Source organism: Taudactylus pleione, unplaced genomic scaffold, assembly GCF_031769625.1.
Source record: "Taudactylus pleione unplaced genomic scaffold, aTauple2 ptg000009l, whole genome shotgun sequence".
NCBI lineage: Eukaryota > Metazoa > Chordata > Amphibia > Anura > Myobatrachidae > Taudactylus > Taudactylus pleione.
This window is the reverse complement of record NW_028284412.1, coordinates 4,388,049-4,399,201: the sequence shown is the minus strand read 5'-3', so window position 1 is coordinate 4,399,201 and position 11,153 is coordinate 4,388,049. Positions and strand designations below refer to the sequence as shown.

At 50.0% G+C, this 11,153-nt stretch overlaps 1 protein-coding gene across 2 annotated transcripts in view; it reads right to left on the bottom strand.

Annotated features, from left to right (window-relative positions):
* Positions 1-262: 262 nt before the first annotated feature.
* CCNB3 (cyclin B3) overlaps positions 263-11,153 on the bottom strand; it is a 31,305-nt gene continuing 20,414 nt past the window's right edge. For both annotated transcript variants that reach the window (XM_088466970.1, XM_088466979.1), the window contains exon 12: positions 263-1,851. In XM_088466970.1, the coding sequence (XP_088323096.1) occupies positions 1,785-1,851 (67 nt within the window). In that variant the 3' untranslated portion in view covers positions 263-1,784. The remainder of the gene's footprint in view (positions 1,852-11,153) is intronic.

Genomic DNA, 11,153 nt, shown 5'->3' with positions numbered 1-11,153 from the left:
TGGCTCCAGCGGAGTCTCCTGGGTCTGGCGGTGATGTAAAGTTGATTTCAAGAAGGATCCTGCGTTGCTTCTGGCAATAAGCATGTCCAATCCTAACCCTCCCTCGTGCCTGATCCTAACCTCAACTGCCAATCCATGCAGAACGTCGGCATTCTGCAGATGCCAACAAGTTTGATATCAGCATCACAACCGTCAACATTATGACTACATTCCATCTCAATTGTGAGATTTGCAAAAAAAAAAAAAAACACACACACCTTGATTTACTTAATATATGAAAATATGACATTTAATGCTTCCCAAGCAAACTGTAATTACTGTTTAACAATCAAGTGTAGTTGGCAAAACCATGGCACAATTCAAGAACATTTAAACAGGAAGACAAATACCTGAAAGAGAACACAACTCAAAAAAGACAATATCCAATGTCTGTGTGCCAATGTGATATTTGATTCTATTTTGGAAATGTGCAAGAAATAATTAGGCACTTTGGACCCACTCTTCTAGCTAACAAACTTCACGGCACTGCAGGGGAAGGGCACTGCCCCATTATCACACAGGAACTTATTCAACTCCGAATAACAAAGCATACAGCATTTGCAGATCTTAATCACTTCCCTTTAATAGGAGACATGTTCCCAAATGATTTCAGGGTCACCACAATTGACACAATGAATTGCACAAGCTTTTCATATTTAATCATTATCTTTTTTTTTTTTAATGCCTCCTGGTTCAAAACAAAATTGAATATTAATCAGCTTCTCTTCAACACAACATGGTTTCAGCACTGTAAAAACAGCAATTGCCTCAGCTGACATATTCCACCATAGAGAATAGATATAGGTTCATGTACAGTACCTCTTATTTATTTATTTTTTTTAATTTATAAATGACAGCTCAGCAGTAGATAGGTTGGAAGAGATTTGTCTGTTTACAAAAGTAAATTCTAAAAAGATTTATTTTTTTCTCTACAAGTTCACAGAAATTCAATCTAAATGGGGATTATGAATTTAAATCTAATAAAAAGTTTCCATTTGTGGATTACAAATAAATATTTTAGGAGTTCACAAATAAAACCAAAATGGATTTGTCCCCTTGGGGATCGAAATGGTATAACACATTTATAACCTGCTTTATAAAAGGTTTTAGTTTATCCAGGCTTACAATAGTCTTACATACAACTTAAAATATATATATAAAAAAAAAAAAACACAACCACAAACAGGAGAATATTTGGATTAGAATGTGCATGAATTGGATATATGGAACGCATTGCTTTGATGTTATTTGCATGGTGGCGACAGTAACTGTACAGGAAGTGTGTACGTTGTGGAAATGTCTGTATTTCAAACTGCTTTAAAAATAAAAAAACCACATGGATAAAACAAAAAGATCCGTTTGGTATTTCTTCCCATTAATTTAAACTTGATGAGCTCTAATAATTTTAAATAGGGATCAGGTGTTTTTTTTGGGGGGTGGGGGGGGCGGCTTTAAAAATATATTAAACTGATTATAACTTCTGCAAGATGAGCATATTATTGGAAAACACCAACAACCTTTGCAGTTTACCTAGTATGTATAAAAGACACACACATTCCATTTTTTTTGTCTTTTTTTAATTCACACACTTCCCCCATCTCATGGGGCTGCTTTTTGTTGATCATTGTAGAAGGCTGTACACAAAAACAATGAGGCAGTTGAAGCTTTTAGTTTCATAATATATAAAAGGTACATATTTACATGGTATATACAAATGACATAACAGGAACAGTGGAGGGCGAAGGTTAGCTCTGTATTGCTTCCAATGCCGGCATATCCAGCGGTGGTAGTTTTGCAACCTCAAAGAACACCCTGTAAAAATAAGAGCAGACATCAGACCAGTTAGTTAAGCAATGGCAGAGAGTAAAGGATAATCTTCTTGGCAGATCTCATGAATCTCTTATTGCATCATGCAAAAGCCCAATTATCCTGCCATGCGTTTACACTACGATGCTTCTCACCACTCATGTATCCACTGTACCTCAGAGCTGCATAGGACAATGAGCAGAGAGTCCTTCCCATAATAAGCACAGCCAGACTTCTCAGGGTTGTCTGGCAACACATAGTCAGAACTGAATTTCTCCCCATGGGGTTGGCTGTGACTTTTGCCGGGCGCACGTATGAGACTTTATGCAAATGCTGCCGAAAATCCTTCCCTGGTGTTCAGCCGTGCATCTGCACGTGAAAGGACCGAGAGGCCCACTTTGAGCATCTTTAGACACTCAAATACTGCCTGATGTCATGCCATGCTAGGTGCAGATTCTCTGTTAGAGCCTCCAATGTGATGGATTGTGCATATCAGCTAGCAACCACTACTGTGACACGTCGTAAAACGGACCATCTTCATGCATCTGTACGGCCAACCCATCCAGTCACCACCCAGAAATCCCTGGGTGGTGACATGAAGCCCTGCAGCTGCAATAGCCTTTATAAAAGGTTCTCAGGGTAGAGCTAAACCCAAAGGATAATTCCTGAAAATGGATACGCTTTACTTGTGGAGGACCTTTCACTGGCATTGTGCTTTAGGAACATCCAAGGGACCTCTCTCGGAAGGTAGTTTAAAAACCCGGCATTAGGGGAGTAGGGTTAAGTTGAGGGTGTGGGGAGGGAGGTGTACCAACAATTGCCTGTTGGGATGGGATAGTTATGAAATGCAGCCGGACGACCGGCAGTGGATTTCGACGCCTGTCATTGGACCCCTGTCGGGATTAGACAGTCGGGAAAGCCAGCATTTCGACCACCGCCTTACTGACTGCATCCTGTTGGGATGTCGGCATCGGAATTCTGACAGCCGGGATCCCGAACCCAACCCCCTCCCTCTGGGTTACCAGGTAAGGAGCTTAGTTGAAAATCCACTTTGTGTTCTTGACAAATACCATTGAATGGAAAAGGCTCTTTCAAACAAGTCACTATCCCAGGCATGTTTCCCAGTGGTCTTTGGTACTGTGAACAGTATCCATGGGTACATTGTGGAACTTTGAGAATTTGTTGAAACTAAAATCTCTCCAGTTGAGCTTGAAGTATGACTGGACCCAAATGACTGAAAACAAAATGTTCCCACTGTGGGAGGAAGTCTCTGGCTGATATCACTAATCACAGCTCAGACTATTTATCAGGCATCACCTTGGCCACACTCCTCACAGTAGGAAAGTCAAACACACCGGCAGTTATCAGTTTAAAAGGGCCAACGGCGAGGATTCAGAAGCTCTTCTCACATAATATTTTGCCATCCTCCCCCCCAACAGATCACACAGTACACCTTCAGGGCAATTTCCAAGTTTTCCCTAATCTTGCTGCCCAGAATACATTATTTATGTTTATATAGCGCCATCATTCTCCACGGCACTTGGAGATCTACACGTGACCCACTACTTCATCAATGCCTTCCAGCTCTCATCCTAACTTGCTACTACATGCTCCCTCCTCCCTGTCTTCCCCATCTGTATCATGCCCATCTGTCTGCCCCTCCCCCTTGAGAGTGTAAGCTCTTGCGAGCAGGGCCCTCTACCCTCTTGTACTTCTCCTTACTTTATGTTCGTCTACTTCTTACTCACCACTAGGACACCTAACACTTGGTTCCTATGCTTTGTTGCTTAATTGGGTGTTATGGCCACCTATGTATCAATGTATATTATCCTTGTCCTTGATTGTAGTGTATTTTACTGCAAGTGACTTTTTGGTTATGTACCTCGTAAGGCCTGCGGAACACTTGTGGCGCCATATAAATAAACGATAATAATAATAAGCCCCAGTGGATGCAATCTCTTGTAAGGGTATTTCCATTGCTCCAAAATAATTCCCTAAATAGCACAATCAAAGTCATAAAATAATGCATGCAACCAGCACTGGGGCCTGAGCCGGCCCTGGAAATACAGGGAGAATAAAAATGTGTAGGGTCCCCCTGTATTAACCAGAGCCGGACCCTTTCTAGCATCTGGGGGCGGTGATGCCACAGCCAGGGGAGCCCGAAGAATCACTCCTGACCGCTAGTCAGACCAGGCCGGAGATTTCAAGATGGCTGCCGCGAGCCAATCATGGTACGCAACGTCATCGCTCGCCCCCTCGGCTGGCTTATATAGAAGCCAGCTCTATGCGCCGTCCAGCCAGTCCTTCGGCCAGGTAGAAGCAGACAAGAGCTGCTTAAGAAAGACGCCGCCGGAAAGTCCTGGATGAGCGGCGGATGTGAAAAAGAGCTTATAGGCTGCTGCCCCCCAGTTGAAGGTGCAGACAAATAAAATATTTTTTAAAAACGGTGTGTGTTTGTTTTATTTTTTATGGGCTGACTAGCGGTCAGGGTTAATGCTTTGGCTGGGGGGCCCGGTGAAAGGCCTCCCCTGGCTGTGGCATTAGCCCTCGCTAGAAAAAGTCTGGTGCTGGTTCTGGATAATACAGGGGGACCCTACTCATTTTTTTCCCCCTGTATTTCCAGAACTGGATCAGAGCCCAGTGCTGGCTGCGGAAAGTACGGGGGACCCCTACGTCGTTCGTCCCCCGCATTTTGTCAACCAGGGCTGTTTTTGACTAGCCCAGTGCTGATGGAGCTTAAATACAGGGGACTCCTATGTCGTTTGTCCCCTGTATTTAAAGCACAAGCAGGACTGGTCGTGAAAAGCTCGGGGCTAGTTGTGGTGCTTTTTACACATTCAATTTTTAACATAGATGCATAACAAGAGATATGGTAAGAACTTACCTTTGTTGTCTCTGTTTCTACGAAGTCCATAGGGTCCACAGGGTTGACCTTGGGGTATAGCTGGATCTGAATCCACGGGCACCACGCAGTTAAAGCTTTGCTGCTCCCAGGATGCACTTGGGTCCGTCCTCCTCTATACCCCGCCCCCGGCCACAGGCACCTTAGTTGGTAAGCAGCTAAGGCCGGAGGAGGAGACTAAACAGAGAGAAGGAAGACTGGAACACACAAGAAACCATACTCACAGAAATGGGAGACGGAAAACCGGTGACCAGCCACACAGCCCATTTGAAGCCAGGTGCGTCAGGGCGGGCGCCCTGTGAACCCTATGGACTTCGTAGAAACAGAGATAACAAAGGTAAGTTCTTACCATATCTCTTGTTTTCTACTTCAGGGTCCATAGGGGGTCCACAGGGTTGACCTTGGGGATGTCCCAAAGCAGTTCAACTAAGGGCGGGGACGCTCCTGTGCTGAAAGGAGTACCCGGCGCCCAAAGGATGCATACTGAGAGGCGAAGGTGTCAAACGCATAGAACCTCAAAAACGTTTGAATTGAAGACCAAGTGGCCGCCTTACACAGCTGAACAGCGGAGGCGCCACGTCTAGCAGCCCAAGAGGGACCCACAGAACGAGTGGAATGAGCCTTAACAGAGGCTGGCACAGATAAACCCTCCTGTGCATAAGCCTCACAAATAACGGAACGAAGCCAACGGGCTAACGTTTGCTTGTTGGCAGGCCAACCCCTCTTGTGAAAACCGAAGAGGACAAACAAAGAATCCGGCTTCCTAACCGAAGCAGTCCGGTCCACATAGATTCTAAGTGCACGGACTACATCTAAGGAAGCCTCACCAGCTGAAAGATCAGGTGACTGAAAACCTGGCACAACAAGTTCCTGATTAATGTGGAACTTTGAGACCACTTTGGGCAAAAACTCAGGACGAGTGCGGAGCACCGCTCTGTCCTGGTGAAAAATCAGAAAAGGAGGGCGACAGGAAAGCGCCCCCAATTCTGACACCCTTCTGGCCGAAGCAATAGCCAGGAGAAAAACGGTCTTAAACGTCAGCCACTTGAGCTCCACCGACTCAAGCGGCTCAAAAGGAGTACCCTGCAAGACCCGTAGTATCACCGCCAAGTCCCAAGGAGCCACCGGAGGCACGAAGGGAGGCTGGATCCTGAGAACACCTTGGAAAAAGGTGTGAACATCTGGCAGTGTAGCAATCTGTCGCTGAAACCACACGGACAAAGCAGACACATGAACCTTCAGAGAGGCTAGGCGTAAGCCGAGGTCCAAACCCGATTGAAGAAACTCCAAGATTCTGGAAACCCGGAACACCTGCGGATCATAGTTTCTGGATTCACACCACTGGAAATAAGTGCGCCACACCCTGTGGTAAATCCGCGCGGAAGCAGGCTTGCGTGCCCTAAGCATGGTACCAATGACCAAACTGGAGAAACCCCTAGACCTCAAGACAGTTGTCTCAAGAGCCACGCCGTCAAAGACAGCCGACCCAGATCCGGGTAAAGGCAGGGCCCTTGAGACAACAGGTCCCGACGCTGAGGAAGAAGGTACGGAGCGTCGATGGAGAGGCACCTCAGATCGGAGTACAAAGGACGTCTGGGCCACGCCGGAGCTACCAGCACGAGCGTTCCGCCGTCCAGCTTGAATTTCCGCAGAACCCAAGGAAGCAGGGATATCGGAGGAAACAGATACGCCAGGTGAAACGTCCATTTCACCGACAGTGCGTCTACCAGACAGGCACCTGCGTCTCTTGTCCTTGACCCGTAAACGGGCAACTTGTGATTGTGACGGGAGGCCATCAAGTCCAGCTCCGGCAGCCCCCATCTGTCCACGAGTAGCTGAAACACCTCTGGGTGAAGCGACCATTCCCCGGGATGCACATCGTGACGGCTGAGGAAGTCCGCCTCCCAATTGAGGACTCCGCGAATGAAGACTGCCGAGATCGCTGGAATGTGACACTCCGCCCAAGCAAGAATGCGAGACACCTCAGACATTGCTGCCCGACTGCGAGTTCCCCCTTGGTGGTTGATGTACGCCACCGTGGTGGCGTTGTCGGACTGCACCTGAACCGCCCTTCCGTGAAGAGCGGGGCCGGACAACTGCAGGGCCCTGTATACTGCCCGCAGTTCCAGGATGTTGATGGGGAGAAGTGCTTCTTCCGCGGACCAACGACCCTGAAGCGATAATGAGCCGGTCACTGCCCCCCAACCCCGGAGACTGGCATCTGTCGTGAGCAGGACCCAGTCCGGGATCCAAAAGGGGCGCCCCTCGACCAGATGCGCTGTCTGAAGCCACCAAGCCAAAACCTCCGGGGACAACACCAGCATCTGAATGTCGACATCATGGACCCCAGAACTCTCATAGCCGAATGGACCGACAGGCGGCAACTGCTCAGGCAACTGTGTATCCGCAGCTGCAGGGAGGAGACCTTCTCCGGAGTCAGGAAATTCCGTTGCTGACGAGAATCCAGCAGGGCTCCCAAATGAACCATCCGCTGTGATGGAATCAGGGAGGACTTTTTCCAATTTATCAGCCACCCGTGTGCCTGCAGGCAAGCGATCGTCAGGTGGAGATGTTGAAGCAGTACCTCCGGGGAGCTCGCCAGCAACAGGAGATCGTCCAGATACGGCAGCAGCCGTACATTCTGGTTCCGAAGATGTGCGGCCATGACTGCCATAATCTTCGTGAACACCCTCGGTGCCATGGAGAGGCCAAAGGGTAGCGCCCGGAACTGAAAATGATGTTGAAGGATAGCGAACCTCAGATACCGCTGGTGCGAAGGTGCTATCGGAACATGGAGGTAGGCGTCCTGGATATCCAGGGACACCATGTAATCCCCCGGTTCCATCGCCAGAATGATGGAGCGTAACGTTTCCATCCTGAACTTGGGAACTCTGAGGAATTTGTTCAGAGACTTCAAGTTGTGGATAGGGCGATGAGAACCATTGGGCTTCTGCACCAGAAACAGAGAAGAATAGTACCCCGTCCCTCGTTGTAATTGAGGAACGGGAACAATGACCCCTGCTTTCAGCAAGGACTCTACAGATTCAGGAAGCTATAAAGTCTTCGTCGTATCCTGAGAAGGACTCATGCAGAAAAACTGGTGGGGCGGTCTGTGCCGAAAAGACAGGGCGTACCCCTGGGAGACCACTTCTCGAACCCAGGCATCCGTGGTGGTATTGTTCCAGCACTGGGCAAATAGAAGAAGCCGGCCTCCCACTCTGGGGTCCCCCAGAGGGAGGCCCGTCCCATCAGGCAGAAGGTTTATCCTCCTGCTTGGAAGAAGGGCGCCTGGCACTCCAGGCCTGCTTCTTGGGCTTAGAAACGGCCTTGGCCGCCGATTGCCTCGGGAAGGACTGACCTTTGGCCTTGCCCTGAACCCGAAAGGACAGAAAGGCAGAGCTCCGTACTTTGGTAGGTGCAGAAGCCGAAGAGAGGAAAGCTGATTTAGACTTAGCTAGAGTATCCACAATTTTGTCCAAGTCAGGACCAAAAAGCAACTCCCCATTAAAAGGTAAGGCCTCCAGTCCCTTTTTGGAGTCTGTGTCAGCTCTGCTAGACCTCAGCCACAAGGACCGACGCGCCGACACAGCTGCAGCCGACACCCGAGAGGTCAGCAGGCTTGCATCTAACGATGCTTCCCCAATGTAGGAAGCCGCATCCCTCATTTGTCCTATCAACGCTCTCTGGATCTCCGGAGCATCTTCCGGAAAGGTATCCTCCAAGGCGTTGGCCCAGCTCTCGATGGCCTTAGCCACCCAAGAGATGGCCATGGACGGACGGGCAACCGCCCCCGAGAGAGAGTAGATAGACTTTAAACAAGTCTCCACTTTCCTGTCCGTGGGATCTTTGAGGGACGAGATCGACGGCAAAGGCAGCGTAGCGCTTATAATTAAGCGGGTAACGTGGGAATCCACAGCAGGCGGAGTTTCCCACTTCCTGCAATGAGCCTCAGGAAAAGGATAGTTTGAAGCCAACCGTTTCTGCGGTTGGAACCTCTTGCTGGGCAACTGCCAGGCCCCTGCCATATGATCCGTTAACTGATCAGACAGGGGAAAAACCGTCGAAGCTACCTTGGCCTTCTTAAAATTAGGGTACTTCGACCTGGGAGCCGGCGCATCCTCCTCTATATGAAGGACGGCCCGCACTGCCCTAACCAATGCCGGTACATTAATGGAGGACCTCCTGGGCCCCAGCATCCGAGTCAGAGTCTTCATGGATCTCCCCGTCATCCGAAGACACGTCAGTGTCCGTAAACTGTGCCGCCAATGAAGTCGAACGGTTCGCTTGGACGCCCGTGGGGGCAAATCACTGTGCAACATAGTTTGAAAGGCCGATGACGAAGCCGCCAGGCTCTGAACAGAGCTGGAGAGGACATCCACCCAGGGAGGGGGTACCGTTTGAGGATACCCCTGAAACGGTACCATCGACTGCTGTGGTACCGTGGGAGATTGCACGTACACAGGCAAACCCACATAAGGACCCACAGTCTGAGACCCGGGAGGAGACTGCACCAGACGCGTCACGCCCGAGGAACGGGGGATGGTAGGCTGGGGCAACGCCCTAGAAGGGCCCGCAGTCGGGACCGCCAGCCGGTCCACGATCGACGCCAGCACTTGTGTAAACATCGCCCACGGAGGATCCTGCGCCACTGGGGGTTTAGAGGGACTAGGTACCAGCTGGCACCGTCCGCACAGACCGTCCTGAGACAAATCCGCCCCGTCAACCCCTGCCGAACAGCGTCGGCAGGAAAACAACACAGGAGCCACGGAGCGCTCCTTCTCATCAGACATGACACAAAACTTTTGCAATAAAAGTAGTATCACCGAAAAGAGGTAAAGGCGTATAACACCTGCGCACTCCCAAGTATGCAACACAAACAGCCCACAATCTGGTACTGAGTAGCACACCGCTGTATGTGACGGACCTCACAAATACGTAGATCTATATAAGTGAGGTACACAGAAAGAACACCCCTCCCCCATGCACCTGCGGGCCGTAGAAGGAAAGGGATAGGTAAAAAGCTGACAGTAAGTAGAAAAAGCACAGACAGCAGCACTAGCAATAGTCACATACCATGCAGAGAAGTTATACTCACTGCACCTTCCGCTACAATCAATCAATCTCCCAGATTCAGTGTCTGGGAGGGCTATAGCGCTGCGAACACTGTCCTTTGCAGGGGGAGAGGTACGCAGGGGGACTGGTCCACTGTATCCGCCCGGGAGCTCTGCGATGCTGCCTGGGAAGATGGCCGCCGGAGAGCTCTGAGGAGGAGTGGCCAGGAGATAACAGCCCAGCGACGCCAGCACACATGAGAGAAGGCGCGCTGGGCTGAGGGGAGGAGCACTGAAGCAGGGAAGGCTGCCTCCCCTGCTAGTACTAAACCCCCGGGGAAGCCGGTTCCCCGCCGGTACTTACACCCCGGGGGCCAGCGGTCACGCGGGGTATTCCTGAAGAGGGGGAGCCCGCCGCCGCTACTAGCGCCGCTGGTCTGTCCCCAGAGACCGGCGGCTGAAAGACTGCATTTGACTTCCCCCGCGTGCAGCGCGAAGCGCAACACGCGGCTTACCTGGCCCCGTAGAATCCGGCAGCAGTCAGTGGGAGCTCCCGGAGCCAAGCTAGTACTGACTCCGGGGTCCCGCTGCGATCCCTGGATCAGTACCGGCGTCACAGCGCCAGCGGGGCTTGTTGGAGCGGCAGCATGGACGTCCAGATGGACAGTCTTATGCTGCCGCTCTGAAGATAGTAAAAAATAAAATCTTTTTTTTTTTTTTTTCAAAAATTTTTTAATTAAAGCTTAGGGGCTGCTTATGCAGCCCCACTGCCCAGGGTGACCCGACTCCGGCCGGGCACCATCTAAAACTGAGGTGCCTGTGGCCGGGGTATAGAGGAGGACGGACCCAAGTGCATCCTGGGAGCAGCAAAGCTTTTAACTGCGTGGTGCCCGTGGATCCAGATCCAGCTATACCCCAAGGTCAACCCTGTGGACCACCTATGGACCCTGAAGTAGAAAGATGGATCTAACTGATGCGCCCATCCATCTGTGACTTATGGATTTTTATTTATTTTTTTAGGGGCATGCCCAGTACCGGTGAGCCCTCTATCGCCTGCTGATGCCCCTGCACTACAACTCCTCTTCACTCCCGCCGCTACCCAGCATGCTTACAGCCCGCCCTTGCAGCAGTCTCTCTCACTTTCCACCTCCCAAACCCCCTCCTGTGTGACGGACCCTCTTCCACCTGCGCTAGTGTACCATTTTTTTGCCCTTCTCCCCTGCAGTTGGCCCGGTTTGCTCCTCCAAACCCTGACAGACCTGATCTGAAATTTAAAAAAAAAAAAAAAACAAACAAACAAAAAACCCTATTGAATTTCTGCCACGCAAACTTAATAAATTAAATTACGATCATTC